This window comes from Aethalodelphis obliquidens, unplaced genomic scaffold (genome assembly GCF_003676395.1).
Source record: "Aethalodelphis obliquidens isolate GAN/ISIS:26980383/991018 unplaced genomic scaffold, ASM367639v1 scaffold14, whole genome shotgun sequence".
In the NCBI taxonomy this organism is placed as follows: Eukaryota; Metazoa; Chordata; class Mammalia; order Artiodactyla; family Delphinidae; genus Aethalodelphis; species Aethalodelphis obliquidens.
Window position 1 is genome coordinate 5,686,389 of NW_020837958.1, and position 19,947 is coordinate 5,706,335.

The 19,947-nt window shown below is 49.1% G+C and overlaps 1 protein-coding gene across 1 annotated transcript in view; it reads right to left on the reverse strand.

The window, feature by feature from the left end:
- Window positions 1-19,947, reverse strand: part of ACCS (1-aminocyclopropane-1-carboxylate synthase homolog (inactive)) — a 38,238-nt gene that overhangs the window by 9,360 nt on the left and 8,931 nt on the right. The window contains 18 exon segments of the mRNA XM_027115662.1: window positions 380-449; window positions 1,670-1,740; window positions 3,925-3,984; window positions 5,642-5,932; window positions 6,872-7,172; window positions 7,260-7,401; window positions 12,967-13,027; window positions 13,030-13,122; window positions 13,209-13,351; window positions 14,679-14,820; window positions 14,920-14,965; window positions 15,712-15,801; window positions 16,868-16,968; window positions 17,306-17,383; window positions 17,639-17,736; window positions 18,723-18,789; window positions 19,014-19,083; window positions 19,475-19,545. Coding sequence (XP_026971463.1) covers window positions 380-449; window positions 1,670-1,740; window positions 3,925-3,984; window positions 5,642-5,932; window positions 6,872-7,172; window positions 7,260-7,401; window positions 12,967-13,027; window positions 13,030-13,122; window positions 13,209-13,351; window positions 14,679-14,820; window positions 14,920-14,965; window positions 15,712-15,801; window positions 16,868-16,968; window positions 17,306-17,383; window positions 17,639-17,736; window positions 18,723-18,789; window positions 19,014-19,083; window positions 19,475-19,545 — 1,995 coding nt within the window.

The following is a 19,947-nucleotide window of genomic DNA, read 5'->3' on the forward strand; positions in this document are numbered from 1 at the left end:
GAATCTGTCCCAGGAGGGTGCAAGGGCCTGCAGCCTCTAACCCAGGAGGGCACAGAGGGAGGGCCAGGTCATACCCTGACTGACAGCCAAGTCCATTTGTGTGGCTTATTCGTGGGGACCCTGTTCTAGATCAACTGAGCAAGGAAGAGGGAGCTGGTCACTCAGAGTCCTGCCCGAAGGTGTGGAGGCAAAGAGGGGCCACGGAACAGAGCGGGGCAGAAATTATACCCAAACTCTAAATATATAGGATGAGGGGAAAGAAGGGAAGGGGTCTTCCTAATTCCAAATCAAAACTAAGTGACCCTACCTTACCCCTGGCCAGCCAAAAGTTGGGGAGGGGGCAGAAGATCAGGAAGGAGCAGGGGAGGGGGCTACTCACGTTCTCTGGTTTAAGGGGTGCGGGGCTCCTGCAGTAGAAAGACAGGAACCTGGCCACTTCCTCCCGGAGGCTGGAGATCAGACAGACAGATGGGCAGTGCTTGTCAGAGGGGCTCCGACCCCAAGTCCATCCCAAAGCTCCTCTGGTGAATCTTCAGGTAGCTGCCATTAACCTTCTCTGCTTCCCACGATGGGAATACGATCACTATTTGTCTCCACTCCTTGGTACCCACCTCCCTCCTCGGTCCCAACACTACCCGCATGTGTGGAAACTTCCATTCCAGTAGTTCTAGGACACCTGACCCCACCTAATCAGCAGACTGCAGGGATATCAAAAAGTAACAGTCTCTATACAGATCTAGCTAATATTAATAGTAATAATAGCACATTAATATAATAAAATATATAATATAATGTAGGATAATATAATTATTATTATAACAATAACTATTATCATAGTTATTGCTAATATTTACAAGCATTTACCTTATGCAGGTGTTATTTAGAGAATATTCCTCATTTACTCTTCATAAAACCCCTATGACACAACTACTATTATTATTATCCCCATTTTACAGACAAAAAAACTGAGGCTTGAAGGAGTTAGGTTACGTGCCGGTTAGTGGCAGAGTCCACACTCAAGCCCAGTGGTCAGTCTCTAGGGCCACCATCCTAATTATTATAAGAGCACATGCTTGGAATTACTCTTGGAATCAAGTCCAGCTCCAGCACTAAATCCTTAGGACAGCATCTGGGCCCTAGCAAGTGCTCAATAAATATAAACTCTTATTAGTTTTACTTACTATTTCCCATCTTACCAGCAGAAGGCCCCAACCATCTCCTCCTAAGCTGATTCTGGCTCCTCTAAAGCTACTGAGAAATTGGAGACAAGGCTCCTGGCCTGAAGGCCCTCTCCACTCCTCAGACTCAAGAGAAACCAAGCCAGGGAGCCGCTGAGCAGGGGTGGGACGGGCAGGAGGCACTAGTTCCCTGCAGATGCTCCAGGAGACCCCACGACTGCCAGCTCTCCAGGACTAGGCCCTCAGCCTAGGGCAGGCTTTCTCAACCCGCCACTATTGATGTTTCGGGCCAGATCATTCTTTCCTGTGGAGGGGCCTGTCCTGGGCACTGTAGGAGGTTTAGCAGCTTCCCTTGCCTCTACCCAAGAAAAGCCGGGAGCAACCCCCTCCCAGTTACGACAACCAAAAATGTCTCCAGATATTGCCACCTGTCTCTTGGGGAAGGAAACCGCCCTGGGGTTGAGAACCACTGGCCTACAGGTGCTACTTACAACAGATGTCCCCTCCAGTCAGGGTACTGCAGCAGGGACGGCTCCACCCGCAGCATGTCGCTCTGACTCAGCTGGGGACAGACAGGGGAGAGCAGGGCTGAGGAACGCACACACTCATGGTGAGGGCCAGCCCTGCCACCTGCATCCACGCAGCACCAGGGCTTCTAAAGCCAAGGGCTTGGTCTGCTTATCAGAGAAACTGAGACAGGGGCAGCCCAGGGACAGCATTCTCATGCCCATTTTGCAGATGAGGAAACTGAGGCTTAAAAATGTCGGGTGTGGGACTTCCCTGGCGGTCCAGTGGTTAAGACTGTGCACTTCCACTGCAGGGGGCCCAGGTTCAGTCCCTGGTCAGGGAACTATGATCCCGCGAGCCGCACGGCACGACCAAAAAAAAAAAAAGTCAGATGGCTCAGCCAACATCACAGCACCGGCAAGTGGCGAAGCTAAGACAAACCAGAATTTTTGACTCCTAGTCCAGTGCTCTTTATACAACACCGCCGCCCAACAAAACCAGAGGGGTGGATTTGCAGAGGCAGCGATAGGAGACCGCGCACCTCAGCTCCTCCAACGGGGTGACAGAAGAGGTCTCAGAACTAGGTGCCCTACCTCGGTCTTGGCTCTAAGTCATGGAGGGACTCAGGCCACTGTCTTCCTGCAGGCTCAGCTCAACCTCACACTTTGGAAAATGAGGCCATTTCCAGACCATCCCCACCCTGCCTGGGTGCTGGGTTAGTGACTCCCAGGGCATCACACCCACAAAGTCGAGGAAAGGCAGAAGCCTTGGGCGGCAGGACCAAAAGGAAGAAAGGGAAATGAGGCACGTGTCTATGACCCCAGCCTCTTCCATTTCTCCTTCGTCCTTGAGCACTGCACTGTCCGATCCAGAGGCCTCTGGCCACATGGGGCTCTTATGTGGGACTCTCCTGAACTGAGACACTGGATTCTGAAGACTTATATGAAAGAAGTATGTAAACCAGCTCATTAATAATTTTTTATATTGATTACATGTTGAAATAGCCATATTTTAGATACAATGGGCTAAATAAAATACATGATGAAAATGAATTTTACCAGTTTCTTTGTACTTATTTAATAGAAAATTTTTAATTATATACGTGGCTCACAGTTTATTTCTACTGGATGGCGCTGAGCTGCCTTAGAGTGGGGAGCTGGCTTTGGGTAGAACAGACTTTTCAACCCCACTCCCTACACCCCTCTCCCCTTGCAGCTTAGATGTTTCCCTTTGGAAATATGTTCCTTTGGGTTAAGGATCACTCTCTCCACAGTTCCAAACTCTAACTCTTAGGCCTCGAGAGACACATTCATCAGATAGTTCCAGCAGTTTACTAGAGATGGCTCACACCAGCTCAAGAAATCTGATTATTTTCTCTATCTGTGAGTTGGCAGGCAGAGGGAAGGGCAATATAAGGGTAGGGGATTAAGAGGTCCAAACTACTGGGTATAAAATAAGCTACAAGGATATACTATACAACACGGGGAATAGAGCCAATATTTTATAATAACTATAAATGGAGTATAACCTTTAAAAATTGTGAATCACTCTGCTGTATACCTGAAACTTGTATAATACTGTACAGCAATTATACTTCAATTTAAAAAAATAAATAAAAGAAAGAAATCTGATTTCAGGAATTTTGCAAACTGTACCATTTTCAAAAATTAAATTATATAAACTATACATATAAATTATGTAAGTCAGTTACAGTAAAAACAAAGGTAAAAAGTGCTCAAACAATATTGCTCCTGTCTATGTTACTCCACTTTGCTCTCATCTGTGCTCTGGAGGTCCTTTCCGTCCATGTGTCTGCATGGTGGGACTACCACGTGACGGTGCCCCTGCACCTCTCTTCCCAGCTCTGCATGCAGTGATGTCACGGCAATAGCCTGATATCGGCCACAGTGGGGGCATTTACACTATGGGAATCAGAAAAGCTACCGATCAGGGGCCCCTTTCTCCCAGGGCCAGTTGTTAAATACTGACCACACATCACCGAGTATCTCCCCCTGAGAGCAGGGCCCCAGCCAGCAGGAGGAACTGAGGAGGGAAAGAGCCAGAAGAAGTGAAGAAGGAGGATCACAGTGGGGAAGTGACTCTCCCAAGATGGAGGGAAAGTGGTCCCCAAGGCCGCTGAAGCAAGCAGCAGGCTCTCTGGGGGAAGTGTTCCAAGGAATCCCAGAGAAGACAGCCCCTTGCAGCTGGGGATGCCACCCAGAGGTGCACCGGGACTTACCCGCCTGGACAGCAGGTCAAAGCAGAGTTTGTTCTCACTGGTGCCCAAGTTAATGATGCCCTGGAGGTGAGAGGTACAGAGCCATGTGAGCACAGCAGAGGGTGCTATCAGAAGGCCCCGGGGGGCGCACCAAGGCAGCAAAGCGAAGTTCTCTGCAATCCCGCCCTTCCCACCACCCCTCCTGGCCTTTGCTCAAGCCATGCCCTCCACATGGCTCCCTGATCCTATCTTCCCATTTCTAAAGCTCTGTGCAAATGCCATCTCCTCCAGGAAGCCTTCCTCAAAATCCCACCTGCAAGGGATCTTTTCTTCTTCTGGATCCCAAAGCACTTTATCTGTCCCCCTTTACGGCACTAGTCAGTTTCTGTCCCAGGTCACAGGGTCTGATGTACAGGCTTTATCTCCCCCACTGGATGGGAAGTCCCTGAAGGCTGGATACATGCCCAAGACACCGCTGTATCTCTTAAAAGCCTCAGTTTACAGGATGAAAGAATGTACACAGTAAACTGGTGCTCTGGCAGGAACGGGAACAAGGGTCATTGTACCGCAAGAAGAGGCCCTGTCAGCCCCATGGAGAAGACCACGTGGTGAGGAACCAAGGCCTGCCAACAACCATGTGAGTGAGCTTGGAAGTGGATCATCTCCCCACCCCACCAAGCTTTCAAATGAGACCACAGCCCCAGCTTCACTGCAACTTCCCAGGAGATCTTTAGCCTGAAGCACCACCCGGATTCCTGAATTCCAGAAACTGTGAACTGTTTGTTTAAGCTGCTAAGACCGGAAGTCCTTTGTTACACAGCAAGAGATAACTAATACAATCCCTCACTTTTTCCAGGTCTCTGCTTCAATGTCATCATATTAAAGTGACCTTCTATGACCACCTCACATAAAATAGTAATATCCCCAGTCCACCCCACCAGTCTCTATCCTATTACCCTGCTTTATTTTTCCCTACAAGACTTATCCCAACATATTATATGTATATATGTATATGTCTGTCTGTCTCCCATACTAGACTATAAACTCCATGAGGGCAGGAACTTTATTTTTGTTCACGGCTGTAACCCTGGTATATAGAACAGTGTCAGCACCTGGTACATGCTCAACAAATAAAGATTATTAAAGGGTTATTCGTGACAGCTCTCTACCCTCTGAAGGTATTACTAGTAATAAGTTATAATCATTGGGGCAGGTAATATTAATAATAATAGCAACTACCATTTATTGAATGCTCTATGTGGAAGCACTGTGCTAGTAACTTACATACCTGATCTCATTTAATTGTGACCGTTCTATAGAGGAGGTATTACTATCCCATTATAGAGACGAACTGAGGTTCAAAGACATTAAGTAATTAGCTCAAGAATACACAACCCAAAAGTGAAACAGTTGCAACCTGAACCCGAGTTCTGTCCCAGATCTAAAGTTGGATAGTCGATGGGCTGTGGATCAGGATCCATATAAGAGCACTCCATGGTTCTTGAATTCCTCCCTCACAAATCAAGGTTCCCTTAATTATAAATGGGCCATTTTCTGATTCAGGTAGTATACAGGGGCCTCTCTGAGCAACATAAGACACCCCGTTGGGGAGTCAAAGGGGCACAACTCCAACATGACAATAGCAAGCTGTGTGCTGCCCTGTTGGTCAAGGTGGGGTACCCGCCCCTCCACCCCCCGTGCTCTCTTGTGTCCCAGTGGGAAGGGGGCCTTCACTCACACTGGGGTTCTCATCCTCATCATACTCATCCATGTGGTAGGTCCTGTAGCCCTCCTCTGCTGAATCCCAGAACCATTTAATGATGCTTCCTCTAGAGGACAGGTAGGGGCTGTCGGAGGAGAACATGGCAGTGGGATCACCCACTCCATAGAGCTTCAGCGGCTTCTGGTCTGGTTTTCCGGAGCATTCTCCTTCCAGACCATCCCCATGGTTACTGTGCAGGCCCTGTGTGGAGACTGAACCTGGAGAGGTGGTAGGTGTCCCGGAGTCCTTCTGAGGGAGTGGGAACATCTGCAGAAAGACAAAAGCACTCAGTGCCTGATCTGATCAAGGGCTTTCCTAGCACCAAGCAACAAAAATGAACTGGGAGTCACGGGGCCCTCCCCCTTCTCTATCTGCCCCTTCCTTCAAGTTTATATACTCATCACTTCCTGTGTCCCTTACTAGTTGTAACCATGTGCGCAATCGCTTCAAGGCATCAACTCTGCTAAGGATCTACAGACAGGGGCTGTACTTGCTACTTTTCTACAACTTGAATAAATGGCTGCTTCAGCTTGTTTTACTTTTGTGGAAGTTTTTCATTCTGCAGCCTGAAGAGTCACCAGCTTCTTTTTCCATTCTTGCCGACGTCAATTTCAAAAAGCCAAGTTAAAATTCTCTGACTTAAAGTAGAAAGAGCCTGGAGTCCAGGGGTCTTGTGGTGACTGTTGCGAATAGAAGTAAAGGATAAAATGAGATTATCTGGTTGTTTCGAGGCGATGATGGGTGGGGCCTGAGAAGAAGCAAGTGGGGTTCCCACAAGTGCAAGTGCACGACCCTGAGCAGAGCCCAAGGCCCCACCCCCGCTCCCTCCCGAAGTGGGGGAGGCGTGGCCGCTGCGAGGGGCTGGTCTCATCCTGCGTTCAGATGTGAACTCCTCCACTTTCTAAGCCAGCGTCCTCGCGGGCACAGTGGGTGTAGCCGTAACTACCTCATAGGGTAGCAGTGAGGACATAAATATATGTTAGTGTAAATGGCTTAGAACAAATCCTGGCTCATGGACAAACTTCAGTAAAATACGTTATTATAACTCCTCGCCGCTTTCCCCAGTCCTGATGCACAAACCCCAAACACCAAATGATGGGGGACCAACCAGCGGCCCAGAAACCCAGGGGGCTCCTCGGTTAAATTTTGCTCCACTACGTCTTTTCTGGGGTCTCCCCCAACTGACTGGGCTCTCCCCAGCCTCACCTCGCCCCCCCTCATCCTATGCCTGGGCCCTCGGCAGGTCAGAGGGGCTGAGGCGGGGTGGAGGTGGGGGCCGGCCGGGCCCCGGCTCGGCGCGCGCCGTGCGGGAGCGAAGGGCGGGCTCGGGGCGTCCAGTGGGGCGGCGGCGAGTCCAGAGCCCGAAACCCGCGCGGCCGGGCCTCGGAGATCCACGAGAGGGCGGACAGCGTGGAAGGCAGAGCGCAAGACCCCTGCATGGCGGCGGGCGCCTCGCGGGCGCCGGCTCCCGGCCTCCGGGAGGAGGAAGTCTAAGTCTGGCCGAGGGCTTCGAGACGGAAGGGCCGGGACTTCTGCAGCGAGGCCTCGAGCCCGGGCAAGGCCCCCTGTTCTGCAAAGCGTGGATTGCACCTACTTGCGGAGCTGGAGGAGCCGCCGCCGGCACTCAGGCACGCGCAGTCTGTGTCCGAATCCTCGCCCGGACTCGCTCACCGCCGCTGTGCGCAGGGCACCCGGGCCCAGGCACTCGCACTCGGGACCGTCCACGCCGGGTCGGGCTTCCCAGAAGGTTCCGGGCACAGTTCGTCAACTCGCGCCCGAGGCCGCAAGACTCCCGGGTGTGGCCTGCGCGCAGGGAGCGCACACGCTGCAGCACCGTGGGGCGGGGAGGGGAAGCCGCGGAAAGGGAGGGGGCCCAGGGCCAGAGCTCCGCCTGGAAGGGACGGGCCGCCCACTGCTACCTCCGCTCTCTGCGGCCTCAGCGCCCTGGCGGCCTTCCCGCCCCGGTCTCCCCGCCCCTGGCACACGGGGGCCCCTCCCTCTGCCTCCTGGCCTTAGTGTCCCCATTTACAGGCAGAGTCACGGAGGTTACTGGACAAATGTATGCCTGGTTGCGGCCCATGGAAAAGGCTTTCCGGACTTACATTAATTCCGATTAAGGGCATCCTGAAAACATCCTTCCCCTGTGAAAGCTTTTGACCTGAGTTTGTAATTTCTCCTCTTTTCGTTATACAGAACATCTGGTGAACTCTGCCTGGGACCATGCACTTTCCGAGACTTTGGCAATGAGTTAGACCACCAAGGTCCCACGCCCGCGCCGAGCCTTTGAGTAGGAAAACTTTCCTTTTCTCCATGAAAAGCAATGAGCAGGATCCATCAGTACAGATCTGGCTGGGAAGACTTGGCTGTCTTCAGATCACTCCACTTCTTGTCTTCGCTTTGGCCTTGCCACTAACATTGTGACCTTGAGCAGCTCTCAAGACTTTTTGGTCCTCCGTGTTATGTAAAATAAGCCAGTTCTCTCCATTTAAGTCATATCATTCTGTTTAATTCAGGTAAGTAGTCTTATTGCATGCCTGTGTCGTGCAAGATCTCTGCAGAATGCTGGGATACAGTGATGGCAAAACAAACAGCGGGCCTGCATGGTTGACTGGGAAGGCAGACATACAAATGTGCTAACTAATAAGAAAGATTACTGGGTGCCTGGGAAGCATGCGGCAGGGAGATTTAACACCACTGCCCCCTTTCCTGACACACACACACAGGCATTGGCCCCATACAGGAAGCCTTACACACACATTCATTCACCCTAAACACTTAGGAAGTGATGCTCGAGTCCTAGTTAGCTAGCTGGAGTGTGGGGTGTTGGAAGCAGAAGAAAGCCTTTGATAGAGCCTTTAAGGTTAGAGTCCGTGTGGAACATTAATGAACTGCAACAAGCCTAATACCGACCCCCGGAGCTTGCAGGGTTCAGGAGAAAGGTTGGAGATACGATCAGGGATCAGGTCATGAATCTTAATAAACCCTGTTAAGGACTGTGAACTTCTCACTGAGGGCAATGGATATATATTGTAATCTCTAGAGCAAACACTTTTTAAAAAAAAGTCAAAAGGTATAATTAAGAATAAATGGGATACCAAATAATGCCTGATTAATTCAAAAGGCACGCGGGAAGGAAAGAATGAACAAAGAGCATAGGGCACAAATAGAAGACAAATAGCAAGATAATTGACTTAAGTACAACCATATCCATGATTACATTAAATTAATGACCAAAGACCAGTTAAAAGATCATCAGACTGGATAAAATGGTAAGATTAAGAATATGGTGTTTCGGCTTCCCTGGTGGCGCAGTGGTTGGGAGTCCACCTGCCGATGCAGGGGACACGGGTTCGTGCCCCGGTCCGGGAAGATCCCACATGCCGCGGAGCGGCTGGGCCCGTGAGCCGTGGCCGCTGAGCCTGTGCGTCCAGAGCCTGTGCTCTGCAACGGGAGAGGCCACAGCAGTGAGAGGCCCGTGTACTGCAAAAAAAAAAAAAAAAAAAAAAACTGACAAAAATTGAACCCTCATTCATGGCAAATCTCTCAGCAAACTAGGAATTGAAGGAAATTCTTCTATCTGGTAAAGGCAGTATGAAAAATACATCCAGTACTTAAGAATGAGAGACAGAACTCAGTCCTGCTAAGATTGAGAACAAGGCAAGAATATCCTCTTACTTCTTTTATTCAATATTATACTTGAGGTTCTAGGCCATGCAATTAGAACAGAAAAATGAGAGACATAAATATTGAAAAGAAAGAAGGAAAATCATCTCTATTCGCAGGCAACATGATGGCGTACATTGAAAATTCACTGAGATCCCCCTCCAAAACGACTAGGACTAATAAGTGAATTTAGCAAGGTCTCAAGATACTGTCAGGAGATGGTTCTTCCCAGGTCTCTCATGCTTCTGCCTGTCTTGCAAGCAGAGACACTGACTGCCTTTGTTCTGGGCTGTATAGGATTATATATATGTGTGTAAGTACATGCATATATGTACGTGCATACATGTACGTGCATACGTGTGTGTATATATGTGCACATATATATACAGTGACCAACCTTGGATGGTAGTGATAGTGTCTGCCTCCAGAGCAAAGGGTAGGTTTGTTTACTACTAAGTATAATAAAGATAATTTCTCCCTCGGGGCCAAAGTTCAGGCAGGTTTACTGCTCATTACAAAAGAATTAGGTTCCTTAAGTTTGGGTTATCCTCTCCTGCAACACACCCCATTGCATGTACAGGCATCCCTTGGTCCCCTTCACTTTGCCCTATAGGAATCAGGATTTGGGGAACCAAAAGCCAATACTGATTACTGCTATTGCTGTGAGTTAATAAGTTGTCCTTTGTCTCTGACCCAAGATTCTCATGCCTTCCGCCAGCATCCATGAAACCTGTTATTTTGCAAGTAAGGTAAAACCTCAGAGCCTTCAAAGTTCTTGATAGATACAAAATCAGTTGTCTCAATATACTAGCAACAAACAACTAAAAATGAAATTAATAATCTATACATTGAAAATAACATGAAAGTCATAATATAGTGATAAATTTATAAGATGGGCCTAAGACCTGTACACTGAAAGCTACAAAGACCATGCTGAGAGAAATTAAAGACCTAAATAAATGGAGGGATATTCTCTGTTCCTGGATAGGAAAAAATTAAATTCTTCCCAGTCAACCATTTGAATCTTGAGTGGAAGAGAAGACAGCAATGGCCTATCGCTTCCATGGAAGGCATCATATCTTCCTCCCAGGACAGCGCCCTGATGAGACTGGCTATGAGCTCCCGTAGCAGAGATGCCAAGAGCATCTCTTGTTCCTATCTTCCCCCTCTCTTCTGGTCCCATGAGCTCCCTCATGCATCCAATGAATTCCCTTCCTGTGTCTGCTAGTCAAGTCGATTTCTAAAAAAACTTCTCTGGTGTAAAGCATCTTGAAGCATCAGGCTACAAACCTACCCAAGAGAGGAAGAATGGTCCCAAACCCAAGTGACGGACCAAAGCCATTGGTGGGTGCTAACAGCTCTTCCATCATCTATAAAATGGTGGTAGTCCCCACTCTGCCCATTTCACAGCATTGGTGCTCAGACTAAAGCTCAGATGTACAAAGGCTTTGCAGAGAAATGCACAGGAGGTATGATTTGAACAGCTGGAAACACTAGAGGTGAAAATGGAAGGCCTCAGGCTTATCACCAGAGATTCACTTTAAAAGCCTTTCGAAAAGGCAAGAATGGAAAGCACTCATATTTGGAGTTATGCCCCCATCCTGCCACTGAGCCACTCGTGTATAAGGTGGTCGTGACTGTGAAAGGATCCTGTGGGACGTTGCACCCAACACCTAGAAAATGCTCCGCCAATTAGGCATCGCGGTTTCCCTTCCTTTCTGATCTGCCCCAAAAGTGTTCTTCACATATAACCTGCTTTAGAATTTAAAAACTAAATTTAATTTTTAAAAATAAATTATTTATTTATTTATTTTTGGCTGTGTTGGGTCTTCGTTGCGGTGCGCAGGCTTCTCAGTGCGGTGGCTTCTCTTGTTGCAGAGCATGCGGGCTTCAGTAGTTGTGGCACATGGGCTCAGTAGTTGTGGCTCCCGGGCTCTAGAGCGCAGGCTCAGTAGTTGTGGTACACGGGCTTAGCTGCTCCGCGGCATGTGAGATCTTCCCGGACCAGGGCTTGAACCCGTGTCCCCTGCATTGGCAGGCGGATTCTTTTTTTTTTTTTTTTGCGTTACGCGGGCCTCTCCCGTCGCGGAGCACAGGCTCCGGACACGCAGGCTCAGCGGCCACGGCCCACGGGCCCAGCCACTCCGCGGCATGTGGGATCTTCCCGGACCGGGGCACGAACCCGTGTCCCCTGCATCGGCAGGTGGACTCTCAACCACTGCGCCACCAGGGAAGCCCGGCAGGCGGATTCTTAACCACTGCCCCACCAAGGAAGTCCTAAATTTAATTTTTAATTAAATTTAATTAAATTTAAATTAAGTGTAATCAAAAATTTAAAAATCATCTAGCTCTCAAAAGGTGATATGAAGCACGTGAATAAGAAACAAAACAGGCCTGGAATTTACAAGAATATGGAAGTTATTAGATATCAAATATAAAAGTAAACCCATCTAAATAGGGACCCAGAGACCTCCCTTTATTCCTCTCTAGGCTTTCCCACCGGAATCGCCATAAAAGCATTTTGCACACACACAATGGCTAGAAGACTAAAAAGATGTAAAGCTTCCAAAAATGACAGATGCTCAGCTTAGGGGGGCTGATGGTGAGGTCAAACGAGCTCATGCCTAGAGGAGCCCACTCTCTGTTTGGTCACAGCTCCAGGTCAGTATACCAGCCTTCCAGATCCGAGGCTGACGTCAGGACTTCCTGAGAGTGAGACTGGCTGGAGCCGCTGGCTGGGAGGTAGACACTTCCTCCTTCTTTGCATCCTCCAGTTGCTTCACTCCCCAATCTTGCCCCTGCTCCACTAGCACCTGATGGAACCGCTGAATGGCTAGAGGGTCCAAATGGGGACAGAGAACAATACTTAGTGGGTTTCATGTAGGCCCCAGATATAACCAGGTCCTAGTAGACCACCACAGAGCCTCTCGTTCAGGGATGCTGAACTTGAGCTTTCCCTTCTTTGGGATAGATTTCCAAGTCGACCTGCCGCATCCCCCATGGCTCTTTTTGGCTTCATCATCACAGCCCCTGCCTGCCAGTTTACCTTCATGACTCAGATCAAATCTTGTCACCTAGCTGATGGCCTTGGCCTCATCATTTTCTCTCTGCCTCTAGTGGCCCTTCACTCAGTCTATTTTCCACATTAGCCCGAAAGGTATTTGTGTAACATAAATGTTCTCTTATTCATTGCTATGTTGCCAGCAGGTAAAACAGTGACCTGCATGTGTTGAGATACAATAGATAAAATGAATGTCATGTTTCCAGAACCTTCAGAGGAGAATCTAAACTCCACAGTATAGCATACAGGGACTTCTAGGTCATCTCCCTGTCTATCTCACCTAGGAGCCAGCAAGTCCCACATGGGCAGAGCTCCATTTCTTGAGAGCTTACAGTCCCAATGACCTGCTCAATGGCAGACACAGACCAAACACCCAAAAGGTATAATATACCTCAAGTGCCTGTCAGTTCCTGTTTACAAAGGAGCTTAAAGATATGAAAGTGGAAACAGAGGGCCTAGAAGGGCTGAAGCTATAGGCTGCTAAAGGAAAAAAAAGGACGACTCTGCTATTGCGTCATACAGGAGTGGCTGGAGCATCTTTGAAGGATGCCAGGATTGGGAGGTCAGCCCCACTCACGGCTTCTTAGCAGGAGGGGCCTAGCTGCAAAGATGAGGCGGAACTAGCCAGGCTGGTTTAGACCACGAAGGTCTTGCCACGGGACAAAATCAGCTTGTTGTCCAGGAAGCAGCAATGGAGGAGCAGCTCTTCCTCCAATGTGCATGGGTCCAGGTACTGGGGAGGACAGAGGGACAAAGCTGAGCTCAAAAGCCATCAGGCAGATCTGCCCTTTAACACCTGTCTTCATTCCCAGAACTCACCTGTTTCAAGTTGATCCAGACATAGAGGCCAGAGCCACGATTGAGAAAAGGGACTTTCAATACCTTCAGTTTGTCAGTAATGTACCTGTGAGCCTCCTGCAGCCGGAAGCAATAAATGGGCAGGTACACATTGTCAACCCATTCTGGATGGGTGGAGGAAGAGGGCTGTCACACATCTCAGGGCTAAGATCTGCCAGAGGCTTCCTGACAAAATGCTCCCTACCTGGGCTCCATGCCTGCTGATTCTATCCAAGCCTGACTGTATTATATTTGAGCTGACTTATACCCAACACACCCATTTCCGCTAGGTAGGCAGAGACATTGGGCTTCTCAATAATTGTGTAGGAAAGTTCTGTTTGAGTTTACACCCTTGAGGCAAGAAGTTGAGGTGTCCCCTAAATGGGGTTGATGCTTCTGTTGTCAGCTGGGCAAGTAGCAGGTACTCATAGCTCCCTTACTTCCTGCCTTAGACCCTAACAAATGGATGTTGAAGAACCTCGTCGTCGTGCTTGGGGATGATCTTAGCCCAACTATCCTCAGCATTGGCAGCACTTTAGAACCACTTGGGAAGCTTTTAAAAGGCCTGATGGCCCGGGTTATATCCCCAGACATCTAAATCAAAATCTTCACGGATACAGCCTACACATCAGTACTTAAACTTCCCAGGTAATTCCCATGTGCATCCAAGACTGAGAACCAGCGTTCAAGGAGCTGGGAATCTGGTTTCTACCAAACTATTAGAGGGCCTGGCACCACCCAGGGAGGCATCCAGCTGGATTTCTCCTACCTACCCCTTTCTCCACCCAAAGCTGAAAGCAAATTGTTTTCTAAACCAGATCATCTGATTACATTAGTTTGTTTCATTATATCTCTGCTTTTAATTTAAATCCTCGGGCCTGGCATCTGCTGTATTACAGGGAATTTTAAAAAGGAGCCCTTATACCATGGCATAAAAGGGGGGAAATTCCCTCTGAAGCCAGCATTCACTTAAGATCCAAGGGGAAGGTGAATTCAGGTGCCGCAGATGTAGCCACACCAACTTGCCCAAATGGCAGCTCTCCTTTGGCCACACTGGAAGATGAAGTTAAATCATATTCGAGGAATCAGGGTGTCCCTTTGTAATCTTTGCCTGAAGCAAGCCAGCTTTGGGGGAGGGAAAATTGACCTTTACATAAAGACTCATTTCTGAAGTTCCCACCTTTAAGTCCTAGAGTACAGTTGATGATCCCCTTTCCAAGCAGAGCACGAGCTACCAGATGGCCAGTGTTTTAGACCAGCACCTCCATCTTCTGTCTACACCCGGCTGCATCATCTGAGCTACAGCCTGCCCTCCTGTAAACTTCCTGTCCTGCCACTGTTAAACCCAAGACAGTGAACAGGGTCTCACTGTATTGAAGGCATGTCAGAGGCCCAAGCAGACCCAGGAATTCCCCATGGCCACGAGGTCTGGCCCTGAACAGGGCTCAGTACCTCTGTCCTGGAGCAGCTGACACAGCTTGTACTGGGTGACGCCAGAGATGCTGTGGAGGTAGCCAAAGGAGCTAACGGCAGAGGCCACCTCCCTGTTGCAGGTGTACAGAGTGCCAAAGCAGAAGCCAGAGATGCCGAAACCCTAGAGGAAGAGAAGTAGGGAAGGAAATACCCAGTTCGTCTGCCTTCTGCTCCTGGATCGACTTCCTTCCCTACCCAAGGACAGGCAGCAGGGACTCACTTCACTGGTGCCCCAGATCACATGGGTCTTGTTGGGGTCAGGAAAACTGGAGAAGAGAGAGTACAGTCAAGATTATGGAGAAATATTTGAAGGATGAAGACTTGGGGTCTATGAAGGGAAGGGGAAAGTGGCCTTGAGGCCTTCCTAGACAGAAGGGCCTATGGGACCCACAGTGAAGAAACAGCTGCCCCAGTTAAGCCAGGAAGTCAACAAAAGGTATCCTCGTGGAACCAGATGGGACAGCTCTCAAGTGCCCACTGAATGAAGTCCAGGGCCCGCAGCCTGGCTCGGGGTCTTCCCACAGCTGGTCCAAAGCCACCTTCAGTTGGCTCCTACACAAGTGGGCCACCCCCCATTTCTAAAATGTGTCCACCTATTTCTTACTGCCCCGCATTTGGCGAAGCTCTTCCTTCCTCCAGGCACGCTCTTCTCTTGCTTTGCCTGCCGCATCCTATCCTAGGGCTGAATACTACCCTCCAGAAAGTTCTGCTCTATTTCTATTCTTTCCCCGTGCCCTACTTCTCAAGGAGTTCCTACCCTGACCTTCTGGAGGGTTTCAACTTGACTTTTGACAATGCATATGCTACCTTTCCCTCAAGTTATCTCATGTACAAAATGGCATTTGGAGAAGACACTTGGGAGGAAAGATGATGCTTTGCTCACTTTCACACTCCCAGTGGCTCTGAGCTCAGTTCCTGGCATGCAGCCAATTAAGTTGATGGCCCGTGGACTCACCCTGCAAAGTAGGAATTTCATGGTTCTCATTCCCAATTCCAGCCAAGACCAACCTACCTCTCCAGGCTCAGAACACTATGGAATGGGATGGCTTCATCAAACACAGACAGCATGTAAATCTCATCTATAATCACATGTAGCTTGTACCTGTAGGTTGAGTGAAAGAGGGAGGACGATATCCAGGTTCTCCCCAATTGTTAGCTTGCTTCGTTTGATGGTCCTCTCTAGACACAGATCAGACACTCCTACTGCCCCAGCAGCCCATCCAACCCTTCCAGGAGGTGTGGCAACGTAGAAGAGGGTCTCTCCTTCACCAGAGAGGACCTTTCACCCTGACTTGGGGATACGAGGAAGGAAGAGAACCCAAAAGACATGCATGAGAACATTCGACCTCACGCTTCAACCATCAAGCAGAGACTAGTGGGAAGGGACTGGGCATCCCAGAGAGGTCTCTTCCGGTACAGTCAGGAGCTGACACCCAAGATCTGGATCAAATAGGTTTATAAAGCAGGCTAAGTGCTCATGTGCTTCATCTCCTTTATTCTCCCAACAGCCCTTTGAAGCAGTACTGTTAGCTCTATTTCACAGAAAGAAACTAAGTTTCTGAGACAGAAAGTTCATTCCCTCAGCTAGCAGATGTTAGAGCTGGAATGTAGACCTCCCCCAGCATTCTTCCTCTTATCCCTTGCTCTGCCATTAATTGGTCTGGATACGTTATAAAGTTTGAATAAGGGTTTCTTCTAGATAGAAGAAGATTATCTACCCTGAGAGGGCTATTTCCAGACTTTAGAGATAACATGTTAACATGCTCTTAGAAATGAGACATGAAAGTTCTACAGGGACTCATCTTCACCCCACAAGGTCTGAGAGGCTGTCTTCCTTGGCACCTCAAGCCAAGTAGTTTGGGAAATGGATGCGGGAAGAAAGTGCTTATGCTACAAGAGGTGGAAAAGCAACAGAACTGTATGATGACTGTTGTGTAGGTATGTGCACATGGACAAAGGCTAGAAAGGAAATGGCACAGTTTGAAGTAGTGAGCAGGTGGGTGCATTTTCCTTCATTTCGATTGCAGTTAGTTGTCCGTAACTTCACAAAGTATACCACGCAATAAGGATATTTAGGGTATATTATTTCTGGTTCTGACTCCTTGACTCTGAGTGATTGGAACCCTTCTTACGGACTTCATCTAGTCTCAAGGGGGTAGAACTCATACTTCTTGGCAAATTCCAGATATTCCATCACTGAGTCTCGGGAGTAGATGTCTCCCAGAGGATTCTGATGGTTAATTAGCACAAGGCCTCTGACCTTTTTCCCCTAAAAAGGACCAAACGTAACCAAGTGAACACAAGTCCTTCACATCGACATCAAGTCCAGCCAAAGATCAGGTTAGGGCACCGAGTATCGAGCACCTAATCAAGACCTCAGTGGGCTCTCGGAGGAGCAACTATCGTATTTTTGCCCACAGAGGGGATCAGGAAGGAGCTCTGGGGGCCGCCACAGCCAGGGCTCCTCGGGTGACGTGCCCTGGGACACTATCTCTTTTGAAGAAGGTGCCCACAGCGTCTCGGTGAACAAGTTATACCAGAGTGTCCATACTCAGTCCCTTTCCGGGGTGGCAGTGCCCACCCTGAAGACCTTGTTCTCTCCTGACCTCAATCTTAGCCCCGAGCAGGGCTTGCTCCAGCTTGTCCACAGTGAGCTGGAATGGATAGGCGCTCGCCTCAGTGACCTGGAAGACAAACACGGCCTGAGAACCACCTGTTTGGAAGCTTCCAAGCCTTGATTCCTCACTCCTATAAACCGTGAACAATCCTTTACCTTCATACCCAGGGCACTAGTCCCACATACCCTCTTTGCCCGATTTCTCCATCCTTCTCCCATAACTTATGTAGGAGAAAAGCAAGAACCCCCTACACCTTGGAAATGCCCCAAGATCATTCCATTGCCTGGGTGGGCTGAGCAGGGGAAGGGGCCCCACACTGACCTGGCTCTCCAGGTGGACAGGAACAAGTTCAACTTTCGCATACAGGTGAGTACTAAAGATAAAGCCACCATAGGAGGGGGTGGGGACAAGAAAGGCCTCTGGAAGCAGAGAGACAGAGCTGTTAGTCCAGGGTTTCCCAGTCAGAACGTGCCAGGACCCTCAGACCAGCAGCAACGCTACACTCAGAGAAGGTTAGTTGGGTAATCCCTCCTACTTAGGGATGAATGATTTGGGGCACAGCTCTATAAAAGTAACCCACTCTTCTAAACATTATTTGGGGAAACAACACTCAAGTCTCTTCTTTGCAGGTACACTAGAGGAGAAAGGGAAGAATACTGCTATAAGTGACTTGGAATCCCGGGACTCAAGCCAGGCTTGCTAGCAGGTAGAACACGGGTCATCAGCAAGTCTTGTCAGCTCCATACCGACACTGGAGGCTGAGGTCCACGCACAGGGAGGGCTCTCATCTCTCTACGTGGCTCAGGTCATGTGACCCTGGTGATCTCATGTGTTCTTTTCTTCCTGTCCATTCGGCCTCATTGATGGGCTAATCAAGGACCCACCCCTTCAAGTGAAATGGTCGTCTTGGTAACGAGTCTCCCATACAGTAGGTTCATCAAGAAATCTGAGATTTTTATTTCAGATTGTTAGGAGGCATCGTTAAGAAGGAGACTGAGAACAAATCTCTCAAGCTTTATTTGGTCCAGAACTCAGTTTTTGATTTTGGTGTTTTTGTTTGTTTTTTGAGGAGACAGGGCATCTATATTGTCTAGTTTACTAGGGCTGTCTGGATTGGAGCTGAGACCAAAAGTCCAACTAATACTGTAATGAGTTGGCTCCCATTGTCACCATCCTTGGGGCAGACCTCCTTGAGGACTGTCACATGTCCATATTAAATGGGAACCCAAATCCCTCACCCCAGCACAAATAGTAGGAAGACGTTCTAACCAGTGCAGGAAGCACCCCAGTTCTTTAGGGGTAAGGCCTTCAGTCAAGCTGCTCTTCTCCCCCAAGGCCCAGTGCCCATGCACTCATGCCCACATGCTGCTATTTCCCTGAGGGAACGCAGAGCCCACTGACTTACCACCTGGGTCACACAGAACCATGGCTAGTGCGGAGAAGACAGAGGAGCAGCCGTTTAGAACAACCACCTGAAGAAGATACACAGAAGGCAGAAGTCGAAAACCAATCCTCACGTAAGAGGGATAGTTCCCCCGTCTCTCTCCGCCTGGGAGGACAGACATGAGGAGTCTCCTCAGCTAGGACCCATTGGCCTTCACTCTGCCCCGGCTCTGAGGGGCTGTGCTGGAAAGGCAGAGAGGCCCTCAAGAATATGGTCTTCCCCCAGGGTGGCAAGAAGGCTGGAAAGAGGCTCATTTTCTGGGTCAAGGCGGGCAGGTGCCTTACAGTCGGAGGTCAGGAACCGGGCTACTTCTTTCCGCAGGCTGTGGACAGACCCAGAGAGACCTGTGTTTCCCAGGCCTGCCTGTGGGCTTTCCCCATAGTCTAGACTTGGGTCTTTTTGAAAGAGCAAAGCATCCAACCTCAGGGTCCTTACAGGGTTAACAGGGGACTGAGGCTCTCAACTCCCCAGGCGACACAGATATTAACTGTAAGAGTTTGGACAAGAACTTGGGCCTTTTGAATTATAGGGCAGTGCTATCTCTATGATACCAGCCTGCCTCCTATGATATTCTGGGCTAGGCATTTTCTAGAAGTCATTGTCCCCCAAAATAGGTAGGCACCCAGCAGAGAATCTGGCACCTTGAGTCCTTCCCTGGATGAGGACAGGTGCCTGTGGACCAGAAGACCCCAGCTCTGTAAGGGGCTACTTACAATGGTTGCCCTCTCCAATCAGGATACTGCAGTAGGTCTTCATCAATGTACAGCATGTCAGTCCGAGTCAACTGTTGACAAATAGAGCATGAGCCCAGCCAGACCAGGGATGCCCAAGAAGTTCCAGCCTGCTCCTAGGACGCATATAGGTGTTTGCCCTGCAACACAGGGCCTCCCAGAGGAAAATGGGCATATATGCTTCATGTTCCCTGGTGAATGGAGGCTTCAAGCTTCTTGTCAAAGATTATACAAATAGCTATCCACTGGGAAGAGTCTGACAACTTCCCCAACCCTACATTTGATCCGGAGGCTCCCTTAGCAGCTTACCCATCATATATCCATCCAGAGAACACCTCCCAACACAGCCCAACCAGGAGGTTGGATGCGCTATTCTAGAAGCTATTTCCCCACTCCCTTCCCCAAACTTCTAAGTCTTATTCCTGTATCTACAACATGCCAAAGAACATTCTAGG